Here is a 22,871-nt window from a genome sequence, read left to right on the forward strand (position 1 = left end):
AATAACCTTCATCAAAACATTACTGACAGTAGCATTGACCTTAATTGAAGTTTGATTTAATATTACTGACAGTAGCATTGTTATTGATTTAATATACTGACAGTAGCAAAGAAGTTTGATTTAAATACTAAGAACCTTAATTGGAAAGCTTTCACTTCATTGACAGTAGTTTGAATATTTAATTATTGCTATCATTCTATCCATTCTAGAAACAGTATATTAAGAATTTCTTCGTCCTATAGACTTCTCGATGCAATGTCGCTAGTTTTTCATCAAATCAGAAAGGTAAAAGTTGTTATGTTAAATATAAAATAAAAAATAAACTTTACTATAAATTATTTTTTTATTGTAACATTCATCATTTATTCTGAATAGAATTATCACTAGTTTTAGATGTGCTCTATTACTGTGAATACAGATTAGTAAGAGGTCCAACAATTCTCCAGGAAGCGACGCCAATCAACACTTCCCGAGATTTCATGCCTTTTGTATTATCTAAATCTGTGTTCATTGAGAGAAATTTTCTACGAACCAGATTGTAACTGCTACTATAATCAATATAATAGAAGTCACATCTGGCAACTCTATAAATAATAAATAATTAGTTGGAAACAAAAATAGTAACATGTCGAGAATCTTCCTCACCTAGGTTAAGTCGTTCATTTCAGCGGCCACGGTAAACGCTATCTGTCTCGCTCAGAAATAGTGGGAACGTTCTAAAAAAATAAATATATATATTTATATATAACCCTTTGCAGGCTAGGCTAAAATATATAATAAGCGCACCCCCAGATCCGGCAAACTTTAATGTTGGCCAGTTTAAGATTAAAACCCATCAATAGAAGAAGAAAATATTAAAATGCACATGCGGTAAGAAAAATTTTTCAAAAGCTGAAGGTAAATATTTCCGACCCTGTATCTTTTCGAAGAATTACAGCTTACACAACAGACAGGAACTAAATTCAGTAACAAATTTGATTATATTTATCTTAAAATATTTACTAGATGTGAGATGAGGAAATGGAGTACCTTTTTGTGAGGTATATGTGCTTTTCTAATGTTTCATAGCGCTTTACTTTGCAATATTACAATTACAGCCGACATACTATCACAATGGATAAGAACTTAAACCAACGGCAACCCCTACACCAATTTATTAACAAATAAAAAGACATCCTGGGATGGGGAGCAGCAGTACGAGATCCCAAGTCATACTGATCCACCTCTCTCTATCCCGTACTGTATTCGTGTGCTGAGCTACTAGAGTTGCCGTAAGTCAATTATGTCCCCTTGATTTGAATATTTTCCCCACAAAATTCATTCAAACACACACACACACAGAGCATTGGCCGTGGACGCTAAAATGATAGACTTTTCAAGGTGAGGAAGGTTCTCGACATGCTGCCATTTTCGTTTTCAAGCATTTATTTATTAGTTATAGACCAGTTTACAGAGATGCCTTCTATTATATTGATTATAGGGGCAGTTAAAATTTAGATTATACAAAACTTCTGTCTATGAATACATACAATTAGGTAATACAAGGCATGAAATCTCAGGAAGTGTTGAGAGCGGTGTCACGGGAGAATTGTTGGACCTCTTACACAAAATCTGTATTCACAGCAATAAAGCACGTCTGAATTCAGTAGAAATTAAATACAAAATAAATAAGGATAAAAGATAATATAAAACAAAATAATTTAGATACCGAATATTATATATATTTAACATAACAATCTACTTCCTTTATCTTTGACGCTGATTTGATGAATGGCTTTACATTAGCGATAGTGACTGATGAAACATAATTTCTTGATATAAATGCCATGTTCACTTCGAGACTGACACCGACACTACATAAATAAATCGTAGATAACAATTGTGTTAATACTGCTGTCGAAATTATTAGCTCAAACTGTCAATTAAGGTCAAAGCTACTTTTAATATTAAATCAAGCTGACAATTAAAGTTATTGCTACTTTCAGTATTAAATCAAAAGTCAATTAAGGCCACTGCCACTTTTCAACAATACAGGTGTTTCACTTGAATCTAACGCAGCCTGCTTACTCTGTGCAGGAAATGTGCCTGCACGAGTTCTCCTGGATCCAGAGAACTCACACTGGAGCATTTCCTTACACAAAACAAGCAGCCCGCATTAGATTCAAGTGAAACACCTGTACTCTTGAATTATAAAGTACCATTGACCTTAACTGACGACTTGAGTTAATACTGAAAGTAGCATTAACCTTTAATGACAGCGTAAGTTAATATTATTGACAGTGGCATTAGCCTTAATTGACAGCATGAGTTCATTTTATTGACTGTAGTATTAATACTTAAGGTATTTCTAAGTAATAGATACACGGCGGGTATTTAGCGAGAAATGGCAGTTTCTTATAGTATTTTGGTTGCTTATTTACAATTTAATGTTATTTTTGGGGGGTCGGCTGTAATTAACCCCTGAAGTCCATCCAACAAGGGGTTTCCATACGCGATCTTCTCAAGACAGAGCACGGCTACGTCTGTTTCGAACGGTTCATATCCCGTCCGACAAGTGCAGTACCTTGGAAACTGGGTTTTTCAACACTTTTAGGTCTTCTAACACTGGCGGTGCATTTGTTTGTTGTCGGCCAAATGGAATGTCCCTTCGCCGTGTTTAGTACTGGCCCGGGGCAGGGGGAAAGTTACCCATACGTTAATAAGTTATTGCACTTGCCAGACGGGATATGAACCGTTCGAAACAGACGTACCAGTGCTCTGTCTCGTGAAGATCGCGTATGGAACCTCGGATTCCCATCGGGGTCCCCATTACCATAGGGTAGAGTTTAAAGGTAAATTGTAAGTTAATTACTGCCGACCGCCAAAAATTAACGTTAAATTGTTAATAAGCATCCAAAATACTAGAAGAAACTGTCATTTCTGGCTAAATATCCGCAGTGTACCTATAACTTAGTTCCACTAGTATTTATATCAGTGTCAAGTAGTGTCATGTTCTATCTAGTAGTGAACTCTAGACAGTTATGACATCAAAAAAAGGTAGGTTCATATACTTTTACGGTTGGTGTACGGTTGGTGTCAGCGCTCGCGTAACGTCCGTTCATCAAATCGGGGTCAAAAGTTAAAGCAGCAGATTTTTATGTTAAATATAAAACAATAAGAAACATTATTATAAATGATTTCTTCTTATAATAAATTATAATTTATTTTGAATTCAACTTCCATTGGTTTTAGATGTGTTTCATTGCTGTGAATACAGACTTTGTTCAAGAGGTCCAACAATTCTCCAGGAAGCGTCGCTGCTCACAACACTTCCTGAGATTTCACGCCTTTATATTACTTAATTCTAAGTATTCATAGAGAGAAGTTTTTACATACCAGACTGTAACTGCTCCTACAACCAATATAATAGAAGTCAATCTGGCAACGTCGTCTATAACTAATAAATAATTGCTTGGAAACGAAAATAATATCATGTCGAGAATCTTCATCTTGGTCAAGTCGATTATTTTAGCGTCCACGGCCAACGCTCTCTGTCTCGCTCAGCAAGTGGGGAACATTCTAAAATTGAAATTGAATATATATATATATATATATATATATATATATATATATATATATATATATATATATATATATATATATATATATATATATATATAAAAACCTTTACAGGTTAGGCTAAAGTATATATTAAGCACACGCCTATAATCAGCAAACTTTAAGGCTGGCCAATTTAAGATTAAAGAACAACAGTAGAACAATAGAAAGAAAATATGGTAATGCACATGGGGTACGAAAAATATTAAAAAATTTCCTGTACCTTCTTAGCGAAGCTGAAAGTTATATTTCTGACCCTGTATCTTTTCCAAGATGCTCGTATAAATATGCTAATTTTACCAATTTATATGAAGTTATATATGTTTTACCTCTGTATGTTTTATCTAATAATTTTTCTATTTTGTAAAATTATAATTACAGCTCACACAGTATCATAACAGACAAAAACTAAATTTAGTAACAAATTTGGGTATATTTATGGCAAAATATTTACGAGATATGCTGAGATGGAGAGACGCAGTAACTTTTTGTGGGGTATATATGCTTTTTCTCATATTTCTTTGCTCTTTACTTTGCAAAATTACAGTTATAGTCGACATACTATTGTAAAAGATGATAACCAATGAGCAAATAAATAAAAAGACATCAAGGGATGGGAAGAAGCAGTAAGAAATCCCAAGCCACACTGATCCACTTCTCTCTATCCTGTTATTGTATTCCTGTATCCTCATTTATTTTGTATTTAATTTCTATTGATTTCAGATGTGCTTTATTGCTGTGAATACAAATTTTGTGTTAGAGGTCCAACAATTCTCCTGTGACGCTGTTCTCAACACTTCCTGAGATTTCATGTCTTTGTATTATCTAAATCTAAGTGTTCATAGAGAAGAGTTATGTATGAACCACACTGTAACTGCCCCTATAATCGATTAACAGATTTCATATCTGTCAAAATTGACTAATAAATAAATGATTGGAAACGAAAATGGCAACATGTCGAGAACCTTCCTCACCTTGACAAGTCGATCATTTTAGCGTCCACGGCCAATGCTCTCTCTCTCTCTCTTTGAATGAATTTAGTTCTTGTCTGTTATGATACTGTATTGTGTGAGCTGTAATTATAATTTTACAAAATAGAAAAATTATTAGATAAAATATATAACTTGGTAAAGTTAGCATATTTTAATGAGTATCTTGGAAAAGATACAGGGTCGGAAACATTTACTTTCAAGTTCCCTAAGAAGGTACAAAATTTTTTTTTTTTAAAAATTTTTCTTATCCCATGTGCATTTTCATGTTTTCTTCTTTCTATTAATGTGTTTTAATCTTAAAATTGGCCAGCCTTAAAGTTTGCCGGATCCAGGGGTGTGCTTAATATATATTTTAGCCTTGTCAGTAAGGGGGCTTATATATTATATATATATATATATATATATATATATATATATATATATATATATATATATATATATACTGTATGTGTATGTATATTTTAGAATGTTCCCAATATTTCTGAGCAAGACAGAGCGTTTGCGATGGACGCTAAAATGAACGACGCGACCAAGGTGAGGAAGATTCTCGACATAATACTATTTTCGTTTCCAAGCATTTATTTATTAGTTATAGACCAGTTGACAGATATGATTTCTATTATATTGATTATAGGAGCAGTTACAGTCTGGTTTGTACAAAACCTCTCTCTATGAATACTGTACATAGAATTAGGCAATACAAAAGGCATGAAATCTCAGGAAGTGTTGAGAGCGGCGTCGCTTCCTGGAGAATTGTTGGACCTCTTACACAAAATCTGTATTCACAGCAATAAAGCACATCTGAAATCAATAGAAATTATATATAAAATAAATGAGGATGAACTTTAACATAAAACGAAATAATGTAAAGTAAAGTTTCTTAATGTTCGTAATTAACATAACAATCTGCTTTTTTTACCTTTGACACTGATTTGATGAACGGCTGTTGCACTAGCGCCAACTTTAGCACCGACTTATAAATAATACTACTTCAAGAGTTAAACTTTAGTTTTTTGAAGTCATGGCTGTTTCGAGTTCACTACTAGACAGCCTAATGACTCTAATGGAAATATTCCTCTTCTTCAAGTTCAGTTCCCCAGATAGAATAACCCAAGCACTAATTGGCTCCCAGTAAAATCTAGAATAGAATATGAAATACTACTTACAGTCATTAAAGCGCTAAAATATGATGAACCAACATATCTGACAAAATGAATATTGCAATCAGACATGCAAGTGAAGCATACAGGCTATTTGAACTTAGAACGAATTGTAAGTCAGGCGAGAGAGCATTTGTACACTGAACACCAAGACATACGCAACAAAATACCGCCTGAAGTGAAGATCATACAAGAAGAATGCAAAATTTAAAAAGGAACTAAAGACTCTCCTATTCTGCAGGAGCTACGATACTGACGAGAAAACTCTGAAAGACAATTATAAAATATAAGAAGCAAATTATTTTGAAAACGTACATGGGCCTGCCAGAGAGGGAATTATCCCTGTGGATGGCTGTACATAAAACCAAACAAAGTAAAAGTAATACTACTGTCAATAAAATTAACTCGATCTGTCAATCATGGTTAATGCTACTTTCAATAATATTAACTTAATCGGTCAGTCAATGTTACTGCTCCTTTCAATAATAACTTAAGATGTCAATTAAGGTCAGTGCTACTTTTTAATTTAACAGTACAAGCGTTTCACTTCAATCTAACGCGGGCGGCTTATTCTGTGGAAGAAAAGGCGCCTGCATGAATTTTCCTGGATTCGGAGAACCCATGATGCAGACCCATTTTCTTGCACAGAATAAGCAGCCTGCATTAGAGTTAATATTAAAAGTAGCTTTGATCTTGACAGCTAGTTTAGATTTTTGTCAGTAGCGTTAACACCTTAATAAGAATATGATTTATTTATGTGGTGTCATTGTCTATCAAGTGGTAAACCGAGATATATTTGACATGAAGAAGTTTAGTAAATCATTTTTTAACGTTGAACAATCCAATTGTGTAAAGGCCGTTCATCAAATCAGCGTCAATGATAAAAGAAGCAGATTATTATGTTAAATATAAAACATTAAGGTACTTTACTTTAAATTATTTGTTTTTATAATAACGTTTATCCTCATTTATTTTGTATCTAATTTCTCCTGATTTCAGATGTACTTTGATGCTGTGAATACAGATTTTGGGTAAGAGGTCCAACAATTTGGATAGTGGGTTAGTCATGACTCGTCAGTGTGACTCGAGATTTCGTTGGCCGATGTACTGCACCTCTTTTTATTTATTTGCTCAGTAATATTCCCAGTTGGTGCCTTTGGTTTTAATTCTTTTCTTTTATGATAGTTTGTTAGCTGTTGTTGTAATTTTGGAAATTAAAATACAAAGGAATATTAGAAAATGCATGCATACTTCGCCTACAGCATCTCCCCGTCTCAGCACGTCTGTAAATATACTCAAATTTATTTACTCATTAACATACCCAGGGATTCCTGTTGGCTTTAGGGTAGAGTTCTTATCTTTTACGATAATATGTCAGCTATAATTGTAATTTTGCAAAGTAAAGCGTAAAGAAATATTAGACAAAACATATATACCTCACAATTAGCTACCGCATATTCCCATCTCATTACATCTCGTAGATATTTTACTGTAAATATGCTCAAATTTGTTACTGAATTTATTTCTTGTCTGTTATGATATTGTGTGAACTCTAATTATATTTTACAAAATAAAATCATCTTTAGGTAAAACATATAACTTTATAGAAGTTTTGTACAAACTAGATTGTAACTGCTCGTATAATCATCAATATAATAGAAGTCATATCTGTCAAATGGTCAATATAACTAATAAATAAATGCTTGGAAACGATAATGGCAGCATGTCGAGAACCTTCCTCACCTTGATAAGTCGATTATTCTAGTGTCCATGGCCAACGCTCTCTCTCTGAATGAATTTTGAGGGAAAAATCTTCAAATCAAGAGGACATAATTGACTTGCGGCAACTCTAGCAGCTCAGTACAGTAATACAGTAACAGGGTAGAGAGAGAGGTGGATCAGTATATATGACGGGATTTCGTACTACCCCTCCCCATCACAGGATGTCTTTTTATTTATTTGCTCATAAATGTACCCAGGGATTCCCGTTGGGTTTAGTTATCATCTCTTATGATAGTATGTCAGCTGTAATTGTAATTTTGCAAAGTAAAGCGCTAAGAAATATTAGAAAAGCATGTATACCTCACAAAAAATTACTGCAACTCCCCATCTCACTACATCTCGTAAATGTTTTACCATATATATACTCAAATTTGTTACTGAATTTAGTTCTTGTCTGTCATGATATTGTGTGAGCTGTAATTATTGTTAAAAAATAGAAAAATTATTAGGTAAAACATATATAACGTAGAAAAATTAGCATTTTATTTTACGAGTATCTTGGAAAAGATACAGGTTTGGAAATATTCACTTTCAGCTTCCCGTGGAAGGCCCAGAAAAGTTTTTAGATTTTTTTCCCGTAATTCTTTGCAAAAGGCCCGCATCAATATTTGGTGTTTGTTTGATGTGTTGGGTTGTGCCCTTAAGTGGGGGGTCGCAGAGGGGGCGAAGCCCCCTCCCGCTAGGCCTAGGTAGGGGCACGGCGCCCTAGGTTAGGTTAGGTGGTTGTGTTAAGTTACCGTACATATTAAGGGGTTTTGTATTATTTTAGTAAGGTCAAACACCAAATATTGATGCGGACCTTTTGTAAAGAATTACATTTGCATTTGCATCTTCCTCTCCCCATTGATGTGTTTTTATTTTAAATTAGCCAACCTTAAAGTTTTGGGGTCAAGGTGTGTGTTAATATATATTTCAGAAGAAGAGAGAGAGAGACGCTAAAGTGTTCGACTTGACCAAGGTGTGGAAGGACAAGCTGCCATTTTCGCTTCTAAGCATTTATTTATTAGTTATAGACAGACGAGTTGACAGCTATTATATTGATTATAGGAGCAGTTACAATCCGGTTTACACAAAACTTCTCTCAGTAGTCCTACAGTTTTGGGGTACAGATTCGGTTGCCGGTAATAGTCACAGGGAAAAGTTATATTAATTTATAGTGGCCGATAATAAAGTCAGGAAAAAATTGACGGTATTTCTTGGGGATCATTATCTTTCTTTATGATATTTATTGTCTTTTGTTTATATTTTTACGGTAATCCCCAACGGGCTTGTACTAAACATGCCGCAAAGGTGGATACATACTGGGTTAAAACCCTAGTAGGTCACTATCTGGGAATGATTATTGTGACTTTTTGCTCACTTTTTTTTTTTTACCTGTGACTTTTTACTGGGGAGCAGTGAATTTGTGAATCCTTGTGTAAGTTTTCTTTCCTATTATCAATTTCCTCTTTCGACAGATCTGCAAATAGAAGTATATATTTGCTAAAAAAAAATGAGCAGTTTATCTGCTTAAAGAAGCAGAGATTCATGATTTTCTCAAAATTCTTTGGGTCCGCATCCACTAAGGCATGTTTTTGTTTATTTACGTTCCCCCTTTATTTCCTTTTTTTTTTTTTTTTTACAATCTCTGCTTCTGTATGCAGATAAACTGCTATTTTTTTTGTTTATGTTTTCTATGATTTAATAAATATTTGATAAATCTGTGCGCTGACTTAACGTAATGCAGCGAATTTGGACCCCTAAACTGTAGGATTACCCCCTCTCCATGAATACATAATTTAGATAATACAAAAGGCATGAAATCTGAAGTCTGAGGAAGTGCTGGGCTCGGCGTCACTTCAGGAGTTGCTTAATTTTTGGGCCTCTTACACAAAATCTATATTCACAGCAATAAAGCAAATCTGAAATCTGTAGAAAATAAATTAAAAATAAATGTGGATAAACGTTGTCATACAACTAAATGATTTAAAGTTTTCTTAATTTTTATATTTAGCATAACAATCTGCTGCTTTCATCTTTGACTCTGATTTGATGAACGGCCATTACACTAGCGTAATTGCCATTGATTAACAATGATTTCCGTTTTCTTGATATCATGTCTGTCTAGAGTTTACTACTAGATCGACATTGACACCTCAAGTTGGCTCAAACTGCCAGGTAAAGTGAAAGATTCATTCAATAAATTCAAGTTGTCGACTATGAAGTGAATGCTACTTTCAATATTAAGCTGTCTGTCAAGGTTGATGCTACTTTCAGTATTAACTCAAGATGTCAATTAAGGTCAGTGGTACTTTCTAATTTAACAGCACATGTGTTTCACTTTAATCTAACGCGGTCTGCTTGTTCTGTGCAAGAAAACGTTCCAGCATGAGTTCTCCGAATCCAGAGGTCCATACCAGTTATCCAACTCATTTTTTCACGCCTTAACTAAAAGTCCAGAGACTGAAAATATTTTGTTTGAATCCAGTTCATTAGTTTGCGGTAGTGGGATATCAAGAAAGTGGTTTTGGTTATTTTTCGTAATTTTTTGTTCTTGTAGTAACTAAAAAACAAACAAAATTTTAGGATAGTAAAAGTGAGTTAGTGTTGAGTGTTTTTCCTGTTAGCTAACTAAGCCTGCTTATCAATAAAAGGAGGCTACTGTAACAATCTCCATTGTAAAGCTTGACTTGTATCCGTAGTTGACAGAGAAAAAAATTACTTTTAAATCTGATATGTGCGACTTGACCGATACATGAAGGATTCTTGATGCTACCATTTAGTGTCAAAACATCTAAGTTATTCTATTGACTAAGTTAACAGATGTTTAGTTAATTCTTATCTACATCTGCTTTTAACAAGAGAATTTGATAAAGACTGTTCAATTAAGAAGCAAGAGGCAGTGCCAGTCCGCGGTTTTAATCAAATAACAGAGAGAATTTGATGGTCAGAGGCAAGAAATCTCGACAGAAAGTGTTTGTAAAAGCCTGAGGCAATCATATGGAAGCATTCTGAGAAGTCAGTACTCCTTTTATTGAAGACTAAGCCAGTGGTATGCCAGCACCGGCTCTTGCACCTTCAGCACTCCTTAATAAGTACTGCGTGGTGATTTTGAACGGTTTTGGAATCATTTACCGAAGTTGCATATTGTTGGGGCATAAAAACCATAATAGAGTAGAATACATAACCACATAAAGCTAAATTGAAATTAATAAAAACTGTTGGCATATTTCACATTTTTAACATTATTATGCAAGAAGTAAATAACCTGCTTTACTTGAAACCTATGATATCACAATATGATTCTTTCATATTTAAATTTGTCAGGTTTATGCCTATGTAGTATATTGCTGCATCATGAATTCCTAAATCCTTCTTTAGTCATAATCTTTAATTGTCAACATTATCTAGGGTTCACCTTCAGATAATCAGACATAACCGCGTTAGGATTTGTACATTATTTCTCTATTATTATTGCTTTCGTAACGCAAAACTGCCTTCATATATAGCGGCCTACCCTTTGCATTTTGTCACAGACCAAATGCCAGGTCCAGGACCACATCCCAGGTTAGGCAAGAGTGCATAGGTACCCTTAGCAGCCTCTTTTATACGCGTATAACCTGTGCAGAGGTACTCTTAGCAGCCTCTTGTATACCCAACCCTTAGCAACCTCTTTTATACCCATATAACCTGTGCAGAGGTACTCTTAGCAGCCTCTTGTATACCCAACCCTTAGCAACCTCTTTTATACCCATATAACCTGTGCAGAGGTACCCTTAGCAGCCTCTTTTATACCCATATAACCCCTTGCCACTCTTTGCCTGCCTTGGCTTATATAAAGGTCTTGTGTGCAGAAGCTTCATTACTTTGTCTTTTGTAATATGTGATCTTTCTTTCTGCATTTACCTCCTGTTACTGCTTTCAAAGAAATGTATTCTTTGGAAGCTTGAATTTCAAGTCAGTGGCTCCTCTGAGTTTGTTCCATATGGATAGGTTTCAACTCATGAATAATAATAATAATAATAATAATAATAATAATAATAATAATAATAATAATAATAATAATACAAAAATCGTGAGCATGACTGGCTGATCATTATTGCTAGGCTGCCAGAACAGTATTTTTTTGTCGCTAGTTGTTTTTTGTTCAAGTGCAGAGGATGGAACGATTAGGTGTTGTTGAAGTAGAATGCAGATTATCCTGGCTTTTGATCACTTGGTTGAATCTGAGTGTACTGGGAAAATCGGGGATTCTTTAGGGAAAACTTGGGTAAAATTGAAGCCTACTACCGCGCCCCTCTGGTTCGGTAATTATCGGTTTACGTGCAAATTAGGAGGCGTTTTTTAGTATCAGCCCCTTGTGTATGACCATAAAAACATAGGCAAAAGACTGTAAATATCATAAACATAAAAAAAACACAGACAAAAATAAAATCATAAACAAAAGGAGATAAATATTCTGGTCGGCGACTGGCGTTCAATCAGGGTGCGGTAGTAGTTTTCAGGTTTTACAAAGACCTTGATACGAAGTGAACCACGTGTGTCACGATTACAGCCTCCCCACCCACATTGTTTTTATGACTGCAGAACATTGTGTGTCGTTTAGCTTTTTAACATTTTTGGTGCAATTTTCGTTTTCAAGAATTAAGGCAAAAAGTATTGCCAGGTTTTGATCAAAATTGATATAAACTCTCCATCATCAGCCTTAATTACCCATGAAAGTGGACATTTTCCCATATATTGCTGTAGTGAATACCTGTTACTGGTTCCCTTTGTAAAAGTTTGTCTAGTAGTGAACTCTAAATCAAATCATACTTTGAAAACTTTCGTGTGCAAATCAAAGAATTTATTGCGATACCATAAAAATGAATCCAGGTAAATAAGTTAAAGGGAAAAAAAGTCACAATTTACAGTGGCCGGTAATAAAGTCACAGGAAGAAAGTAACCTAACACCTAACCTACTGTAATGATTGCCGGCCACCATAAAAATGTGACCTTTTTCCTAGCCAAAATTGTTCCTTTTTTCCTGTGACTATTACTGGCCACCAAGAGGAACAGCTCGCCACCCTTTGGAGATAGTGCATTTCAAGGGGTTTACTGTAGGTATTAGCCTGCTTACAGGTGTTGGCAGGTTCCCTAACTGCATCCAATTTAAAACTTTTTACCTTACCTCAGTTTTTTCTTCAGTCTTGCCATCCAAAATCTCTTAACTGTTACTTCTGAGTGCAACTCTCATTATCTCCTGGTTCCACCCTCAGATCCTTATATTTCATTTCCTAGATCCCTTGACCAAAGGTATATATCTCAGTGCTTGGCTTGACATCCTAAATTTCACTGATCATTTGTATGTATTGTCAATCATTAAATGAAGTTCTACTGTGAAAGAAATTAAATAATTTCAAGACTCTAATCAGGTAGCCAATCCCTCAGTAGTAGTACCTGGGAGACTTAAGAGGGAATCACATTTCTTCTGACAGGACAAAAGTTCTCGTAAAGCTTAAGGAATTTCAGTGTATATTGTCAAAAATACAGCAAGATTTACTCTCAAGATCAGAATGATATTTATCTAATAGACTGATGCTTTCAAAAATTCTGTTAACGTGGTTAACTTGTGTATCCTTTGATTTCCCAGTTAGCTGAGTGAGTCCACCCTTCAATGAAAATAGGGTAATCTGCAGTTCAGGATACTCCCAGTAAATACCTGACAAGTTCAAAGGAGGGAGAGAGTTGGTCTTTGAAAGCTAAAATGAGCGACGAGACCAAAGTGGGGAAGATTTTCGATGCTACCACTAACGTTTGTAAAATTTGTTAATTTCGTCGACAATTTTACAGGTATTAGTTAATTCCATAACAAAGACTAGGACCACTTTTAATTTGGTTGTGCAAATGTATAATGTGAAAGTGAACAGCAGGGTGGAAGCGTAGCTGTTACGACGTCCGCCAGGGTCGTTATGACAGGGTACATTTAGACCAACACCTTGTGCCTAGGTTTTCCTACTTTTGCTGATGTAGCTTCAAATCTGGTGATGAAAAGGGTATGATAAGGGGATGCTCCGGGAGTAAAAGTCATTGCCAACAATTTAGATAAACAAGGTAAGAAGCCTCAACAGAAAATTTTGGTCCTACTCTGCAGGCACCATAGGAAAGTATACTGAATGGCAAGGAGCTTATATACAATGTAGTGACCCTTTGGAGTGTACATACAGTAAAATGTTGAACCCTCTTGCTAATACAGGTTTATAAGTAAGGTCATATTCCCCATGGAATAGATTACACAGTACAGAAATGCTTGCAAAAGCAGCCCTGACCCCTCACTAGGCATTCCCTCCTGCCCCCATTGCTGTGCATGAAGTCACATCTGTGTAATGATGTTCTACTGCATAGAAAAATGCAGTCACATCAGAAGCTCGTCTTCGTAAACAAAATTATTTTTAAAAGTTAATTATTTTGTCATGAATCAAAGAAAATGTCAAAATTAGTTTTGTCATATGGTATTACTATAACAGTCTTTTTGATTTACATTTGGTGATAACTTAATGATGGGTTTAACAGTAATCTCCACATCTGACTGTGAGAACATAATAAATGTACAAACTCTTTGAATGTCTAAGTACCAAGTTGCTTACAACTTGTAAGTAGACAGAAGCATGCTATGGTCGCTGAAGTGCAATTCACAAACACCCTTGTTCTAGTCTCCAAAAATCTGGACATATGATACCACTTGCGTGCTCTAGGATCAGCAACCCATCCCAGTACGTGGCTGGTTCTGCTTTTTGTTAAAAGTCTACAAGTTCACATCAGACTTCTTTCTCCATTCAACTCTCCAACATAATTGCTTGCTTGTGTTTGGTAGGTTCCCGATTGCCAGGGACAAATGCACTAATTCTCTATGCTTGGCTTGACAGCCTAAATTTTACAGGTCATTTATATGTATTGCCAATCATTAAATGAAGCTCAAGTGTGAAAGAAATTAAATAATTTCAAAACTTTAATGTAGTGTGGCCAATCTTCTGTAGTAGTACATGTGAGATTTAAGAGAGAATCACATTTCACAGTGTATATTGTCGAAAATACAGCAAGATTTACTCTCAAGATCAGAATGATATTTATCTAACAAAGTGATACTTTCAAAAAAAATTTTTAAAGTGGTTTAGTTGTGTATTCTTTGATTTCCCAGTTAGCTGAGTCAGTAAACTCTTCTGTTAAAATACGATAATCTGCAGTTCAGGATACTCCCAGTAAATACCTGACAAGTTCAGTGGAGGAGGAGTTGGTCTTGGAAAGCTAAAATGAGCAACTAGACCAAAGTGGATAAGATTTTCGATGCTACCGCTAACGTTTGTAAGATTTGTTAAACTTTAATTTCGTCGACAATTTTACAGGTATTTAGTTAATTCCATAACAAAGACTAGGACCACTTTTAATTCGGTTGTACAAATGCATAATGTGAAAGTGAACAGCAGGGTGGAAGCGTAGCTGTTACGACGTCCGCCAGGGTCGTTATGACAGGGTACATTTAGACCAACACCTTGTGCCTAGGTTTTCCTACTTTTGCTTATATAGCTTCAAATCTGGTGATGAAAAGGGAATATGATAAGGATGCTCCGGGAGTAAAAGCCATTGCCAACAATTTAGATAAACAAGGCAAGAAACCTCAACAGAAATTTTTGGTCCTACTCTGCAGGCACCATAGGAGAGTATACTGAATGGCAAGGAGCTTATATACATTGTAGTGACCCTTTGGAGTGTACATACAGTAAAATGTTGAACCCTCTTGCTAATACAGGTTTATGAAGTTGGGTCATATTCCCCATGGAATAGATTACATAGTACGGAAATGCTCGCAAAAGCAGCTCTGACCCCTCACTAGGCATTCCCTCCTCCCCCCATTGCTGTGCATGAAGTCACATCTGTGTAACGATGTTCTACTACATAGAAAAATGCAGTCACACCAGAAGTTCGTCTCCGTAACCAAAATTATTTTAAAAAGTTAATTATTTTCATCATAAATCAAAGGAAATGTCAAAACTAGCTTTTGTCATATGATATTACTATAACTGTCTTTTTTTATTTATGTTTAGTAATAACTTAATGATTGGGTTAACATGTATCAAACGCATGGTCATTTTGTAAATTTCAATTTTTACAAAGTGTCGCTTTGAATGTCAGTAGACATAATCGGGAAACAGTCTCCACAGCAATCGCACCAGTTCACAAATAGACTTCGTACAAGTGTTTCGACGTGGCTGGGTCTACAAGTCTACAAGTTCACATCAAGGTTTTTTCGCCATGCAATTCTCCAACATAATTGCATGCTTGTGTTTGGTAGGTTCCCGATTGCCAGGGACAAATGCACCAGTTCTCAATTGTTGACTGGTCATTGTTGTTATACCAGAAGTCGACCCAGAACACAAGTTTTTTCCTATCTCAGCCAAGTGGCCAGGATGAAATAATGAAGGAATTGATCTAGCAAGATTCACTGCTTGCAAAATTTTCCTTCCTGGAATGAACATTGTTAAACTTGTCTCATGAAGTTAACATCAAGCATAAAAAACGACTGGTATAATAATACTTAATGACAAAAGCTAATTTTTACCTTTTCTTTGGTTTATGATAGAAATAATAACTTTTTAAAATATAATTTGTTTATGGAGTTTGTAAACATGAATTTTTCTCTGCAGTCGAACATCGTTACACATGTGCTATCAGGGTTGACATCAAGTCTTTCAGGGAAATTACTGAGCAACCTCGAATATCAGACTTGACTTGCCGAAAGTAGACACTAGATGAATTAACGAAGGTAATTCATTATCCAAGTGCATCTAAGTCTAAAGGAAATCATTTGTAAATCTGAGAGGCGGTCATAAAAAATTCCACTCCGTAGGGATGTAATTCTGTCAGTGCACCTCATGCGGTACACAGGTTCTTTGCAGCGTCCCTTCGGCCCCTAGCTGCAACTTCTTTCATTTCTTTTACTTTACCTCCATTCATATTCTCTTCCATATTACTTTCCACCCTCTCCTAACAATTGATAGTGTAACTGCGAGGTTTTCCTCCCATTACACCTTTAAAACCTTTTTACTGTCATTTTCCGTTTCAGCGCTGAATTACCTCATAGGTCCCAGCGCTTGGCCTTTTGCCCAAACTCTATATTCAATCCAATTCATAAAAAAATTCCAAATTGTTTAGCCCAAAATATTTTAATTCTACTTAAGCTCACTCCTTGCTTTGATACAAATACATTTCCCCAAAGGCTGGAAGTTTCCAGGTTCCCATTTGTTATATGATTTCTGTGTCCAAATCAAAATTTTATAGACAATTACAACTTCTTAAATAAGGTATTAAAAACTAATGATTAATTTTTTAAGGTTTAGTTGAACTGAACGCAAATATTCAACTGAATTTAACATAACAATTCCTCTTACGGGAATACCCAATCGACTAAATATGGCTGGCGATCGTGGCGGTTTTAACTTCACCACAGTTATTTCAACATGTCTTATTCTTTGCCGTGCGCAAACGCCCACTATAGTTGTGTTGTAAGTTTGTGTTTTAAGGCTTTAATATGTATTTATAAGATTGGTTAGACTATGGTTCATATACTATATACTTAGAAGTAGTAGTGTCAAATTAATAGATTAAAGTACCTGCATGCATTCTCTGTTGGTTGTCACAAGTCTACAACTTCACACCAGTCTTTATTTTATTTTATTTTAATTAACCACCTTTCATTGTTAAAGCCAACGTTGAGTAAGGGTCAGTGGTAGGATAGCATAAAACTAATGGTGGGGAGTAAGAAAAGCACGCTATTCAAGAGAGCAAACATATGCAACTCGCAGTATGATTTTTTTTTTTTTGCTTGCATATGGACAAGTTTAGCATATAATAATTAAGCAGAATGTGTGGATCAGACTTCATCAGGCTTCCTTGTATGCTTACCTCTATATGTAATTTATAGGTGCGGGGTCCTGGTTGTGGCTAATTTATCATGTTGAATGTCATAACTCTTCTCTTGCAGATGCAATCATTTTTTTTTTCCTTTTTTTAGGTATCCTTTCGTATTGGAGAATGTTGATCTTTTTACTCATCCCTGGGAGACGTGTTTGCCGGAGTTTTCTCCCCATAAAGGTGAGAGAGCACTGGAATTTTCCCCTACCCGGGGTGGACTTCAACGGCCATCCCATCGCTTTCTTCGCCTCGTTGTTTGGTAGGTTGTTCTTCAGTTTGCCAGGGACGATCACAGCTTTGCTTTTCTGAGATTGAAGTGAAAAGCACACGTATCTGAATCTGAGGTTTTGGCTGGTAAGTGCTTTGATTCCAGAGCAGAATTTTTCATTGCTGGTGGTTGTTCTGCCAAGTGCAGGGCATGGAATAATTCGATACCGCTCTAGTAATATGAATAGAAGTCATCATGGCTTTTAATTACGGAAGCGAGAGACTTGCTTCCTTCCGTAACCTATTTGGCACACAGGCATCGTAGCATGCTCAATTTCAAAGGTAAGATTATCTCCCATCTTCTTGATGACACCTTTTCTGCCGATGTTACATCTGATAGCCATTCATATAATCATCAGGTGCTGCCAATGCTATATTGCTCATCTCCAGGACCCAGAGGTGACATTATTGATTCTGTTTTTTTCTGTCGTATCTTGACAAAATAAAAAATAAGGGAAGATATATATTCATTAACTGGCTCAGTCATTCATACCACATAGCAGGCACTCGGCATGCTCGGTATATTAATCTAAGCTCTTAGGGACCTAAATGATACACTGATCTGAAGATGAATATATATATATTTGTGTCCTTACAACACCAAATATTGGAGATGCCTGCATCTCCTCATTCATGTAAGGCTTTTATAGTTTTCAAATAATAAATGCTAGATTGCTATGATAACAAGTATTTATGCCTAATTGTAATAGTTTACAAGGGTTGTCACTTATTGTATCTAAAACTAACAATAACAAATTAACCCTGAGTGAATGATAAACAGTTCATTGCAGATGTGCTTTGAGTAAATTCATGAAGTTCTTCTGAATAAAGTATTTTCAAATTAATCTTCGCCTCTATGGACAGTACAGGCCACTGCCGAAGAAGATGATTTGAAGTTCACTTTCTGGAGAACAGTGAGCTGCACTAGAGGTATGATTTCTGTAATCATCTATGCTGGAATTGGTCCACCTGGAAGAAAGCAAGTCTGATAATCCTCTTGGAGGTTAGTATTGGTGCAAACTCTCCTTTTCCAAATGGGGTTTTGATTGCTTGAGCCCTCTCGTGTATGCTTCAAAACTGGAGCAAAGTTTGCTTTAGAGGTATGTTCTGATGAGACGTCTGAAAGACTTCATGAAACCAGCTACGCCAGGCTCGTTAACATAAGGTGGAGGTGTCCTACCAAATGGTCCACTACCACGAACGATTCCTCTGCCAGGATTTCGTACAACACCATGTGAGGGCGAGGATGCACTGAAAAAACTTGGCCGTCGTGTGACCCGGCGCCCACCTGGCTGACGGAAGTGAGGTCGTCCAAAGCGAACAGACTCTGGCCTTCCATGATAGGGAGGTTCTAGATCAAAGTGAGGATCTGGAGAGAAATGACAAAAAATGAGTTATTCAGTCAAGCTGCCAAATAGCTACATAGAATGAACCTAGTCAAATTCACTATTATTAGAAAGATGTTATTCATGACTTGACTTGATCCGCACTTAGATATGTGAATTTGTAGAATGTAATGTATATCCACAAAATGTTTGACAAAGTGATGTCTCTCAGTTATGTCACAGTCATGAAGTTAATTTTCCTTTGAAAGAGGCAAGATAAGAGTGTTTTTTTTTTTTAATCAAAGCTTGATTAATGGATACAACAATAGCTGTTTACTCTGTGGGTTGCTACCTCGGACCTCGTCGACCTGGGGGGAACTGGGGTCAAGTATGGGGTTGGTTAAGTTTGTTGCTGCACCTTCTGGGTCTACTTGGGGAAGCTTGACTTCTGGGATTACACTGGGATGGTCGACTTCTGGGTCGATTGAATCAACGAAATCGCTAACTGGGTAGACTTCTAGGTCGATTGAATCAACGAAATCGCTAACTGGGTCGACTTCTAGGTTGATTGAATCAACGAAATCGCTAACTGTCAATGGGTGCAAATCTTCCTTGGGGAGGGGAGGGAGGCTGAACCCAGCCAGGGAGTTGAAGCCAGCTGGTCGAGGGAGAGTGTTACCTGGGTAAAAGCCGTTGTTCAGATCGTCACTGTGCTCCTCTGGGAAAATATCTGGGTATCTAAAGCTACCGTGGGGATGGGGAAAGTCTCCGTCCTCCAGTTGCTGCAAGTTTCCATTGCTTAGGTGATGGTCCTGGTGGGAAAATAGATGATCATTACACAGCCTGCGAGGTGCTCATTTCAACAGAGTATAAAAGGGAAGTTTGTAATTGCGGCCTCTACTGAATCGGAACAGAACAAAATTGTCGGGGGAATACGTTGTAAACTATGTGGTGCCTATGGCAGAATGAGAATTCACAAGAATGCTACGAAAATAACCCATATATAAAAAAAAAGGTTTTATTTAAACAGAAACTTGCAGATTATCAACTGTAGCTTTAAAATTCAGCTTCACCTCTTTGCTGTATGGTCTTCTTTCCAGATGATGATGATAAGAGAAAGTAAACTTAATGAAAGCCATTGTTTTAAAGTAATCTGTGTGCTTAGGTATATTATATGTATGTACATATACATGTATAAGTACTGTGTATATATGTTTTATGTATCTATATCACTTACCCTTGCAGTGACGGAGCCTATCAAAATTAATAGAGCGATGAAAGGCCTCAATTCCATCATGAGTTAGTCTGGAAAAGAAAGGGATACATATTAATTTAGATCTTCATTATAAACGGAGATGGGAGACTTCAGTTTTGTCCCACCACGTTGTAAGTTGTTAAAAGATTCCACAAAGTCCCCTTTGTCACTTGACAGAATCACTGTCTTGTATTCAAATAGATCATGCGACCATGAACATGCGTACATATGAACACTCAAACGTTTGTCAGGCAGCGGAGCGTTCCCTGATTAAATGAAGTGGTAGGGGTGTTACTGGTTAACTGTATGATTCCCAACTGCGTTTTCTTTGGTGAGGCAACTTCCTGTGGTATTTAAGACAAGATATATTGCAGAGCCAATCATTGCATGATTTATCTGTGAAGGGAAAGATGTTTCTACAGGTGGCGTCGGTACAGTTGTGATAAAAAATGAAAGTGATGAGAATGTAATGAGAATGTATGATTGGGAGGAGCAGCTGAAAATAACGGAGCTTTTGTGGTGAATGTTGAGGATGACTGTTTAAAAAAAAAAAAAAAGTATGGAGTAAATTTATGTGGAAAGAAAGTGCAAAAACAGCACAGCTTTGGTTTGACTTGGTGAGGAGCAACTGCAGATTCTGGTGAAAAAGTTTGAGTATATCAATATTTGAAAGGAACTGTTCACTTGTTGAAACATCTAAAGGATTGCATAATGAGTGAGTTATCATTAAGGTTAGTGATTAAATTTTAGATGAATTTATTAATGAAAACATGAGGTAAAGAGTGTGGAATAACTTTGTATTCTATACTGCCCCTTATTGGAAAAATCAGTGAATTATGTGGAAAACTTTGCCAAATAGTATGTAATAAAAGTTATTCAATGAATTCTATTTTGTACTGTTAACATTACTGGGGCACGCACTTTGAGGGAATCGACATAAACCAATATTAAGAGAAATAAAAGTGTGAATTTAGCTTACGCATTCTTTTCCATATATTTTTGTTCATATATTCATTCAGAGTCCATTACTAACGTTTATGACACACACCTTACTCATTACACAATGTTTTTTTTTATAAAAGGAAAGATTTTCCTAAATCCTAAATTGCTTTGACCTGAGGTCATGGGGCAGGTTTTCAAAACCCCTTCGGAGGGTAGTGTAATTGACACAAACACGCCGTAAAATACAATCTATTTGATTTGAGGTTTAAAGGGCACAAGCCGTGTTACTGCCCTTGCTAGCAGATCTCTGCAAATTATTTCATTGTCGTCCATGAATTCTCCGGGTTGCAAATTCCTGAGATGTGTGCAAGTATTGCACCAGCCCCGGTTTTTTTTGCCATGCCCCTAGGTTAGGTTAGGTTGGCTTAGGTTAAGTTAGTACCTTTAGAGTAATTTGGGTGTGGGAAACATGATGAGTTATTTTCAAGAAAATTTTATGGTTAGTTTTTAGATATGGCGTCCCGCTTTTTTTAAGGAAAGGTCCCGGTATTCGGTTACATCTTGGGAAAATGCCCCTGGGTCCATCTACATACTGTAAAACATGTCGTAAACACGTTGGCAACTTACTGCATACATATCACAAACGGGTTGAAAATGGTTCAATGACCATAAGTGGGGATGATTGTGTGAAGCGCTATTTAGAACTGCCGCTAAGTTGTTGACTTGGGTTTATGGCATGTTAACAGGTTGCAGACATGTTGGTAACTTATTGCACACACATCACAAATAGGTTGGCTACCAGATAACGATGTATCGTTTGTTCTAACCAGTGATTCATGTGACTATCTAGCGATGGTCAGAGATGCATTATCCACTTACAGTTGTTGACTTGTTTTGAACTTGTTAGTAACATGGATGATAAGTTGCCAACATGTGTTTGCAACACCCTTAGCATTTGGTTACATTTTGTGAACTTTTGTAAAAGGAATTGAATATTTCCTCCTCACCAAATCACATTTTATGACTCCTTTTGGGTCCTTGAAGGATTTTCCCCCCATAGGGAGTGTGGGGGCGTTAGTGCCGTCAAGGGGTTAGTGCACCTTACGTCGTGCACTGTAGGCATTACTTAAGGTTCTTTGCAGCGTGCCTTCCTTAGGCCCCTAGCTGCATCCCCTTCGTTCATTTGACTGTACCTCTTTCATATTCTCTTTCTTCCACCTTACTTTCCACCCTCTCCCAACAATTGATTCATAGTGCACCTTTCAGACCTTTTACTGTCAATTTCCGTTTCAACGCTGAATGACCTCATAGGCCCCAGTGCTTGGCCTTTGGCCTAAATTCTTTATTCAGTTCCATTCAACTGAAGGATATCGGAGCCTTCACTGGGAGAAAGGAAATGAGCAGGATGATGGAAGTGAATGGGAGAAATCTGATAAACAATAAGAAGTGGAAGAGGGCTGTAAAGAGAACAGCCTAATGTACTTTTGTAGGAAAGATGCCAAATGATTCTGGGAATATTGAGGAAGGTAGAGAAATCCACAAGAGACCAAAAAGCATCAGTCTGGAAGTCTTCGGAGTGAGTAGAACTTAATATGATGAGAGTGATTTTGATAGTGATGATGAT

At 36.3% G+C, this 22,871-nt stretch overlaps 2 protein-coding genes across 3 annotated transcripts in view; one reads left to right on the top strand and one right to left on the bottom strand.

The window, feature by feature from the left end:
- LOC136830175 (uncharacterized) overlaps window positions 1–22,871 on the top strand; it is a 152,042-nt gene that overhangs the window by 69,866 nt on the left and 59,305 nt on the right. The gene's annotated exons all lie outside the window — the stretch shown is intronic.
- The window catches only part of LOC136830176 (uncharacterized), a 7,692-nt gene continuing 3,109 nt past the window's right edge, over window positions 18,289–22,871 (bottom strand). Inside the window, exons 2-4 of the mRNA XM_067089438.1 lie at window positions 20,288–20,355; window positions 19,730–19,862; window positions 18,289–19,094 (exon numbers count right to left, since the gene is read on the bottom strand). Coding sequence (XP_066945539.1) covers window positions 18,820–19,094; window positions 19,730–19,862; window positions 20,288–20,347 — 468 coding nt within the window. The 5' untranslated portion in view covers window positions 20,348–20,355 and the 3' untranslated portion in view covers window positions 18,289–18,819. The remainder of the gene's footprint in view (window positions 19,095–19,729; window positions 19,863–20,287; window positions 20,356–22,871) is intronic.

The sequence above is a fragment of the Macrobrachium rosenbergii genome, chromosome 46, assembly GCF_040412425.1.
Source record: "Macrobrachium rosenbergii isolate ZJJX-2024 chromosome 46, ASM4041242v1, whole genome shotgun sequence".
Taxonomy (NCBI): Eukaryota; Metazoa; Arthropoda; class Malacostraca; order Decapoda; family Palaemonidae; genus Macrobrachium; species Macrobrachium rosenbergii.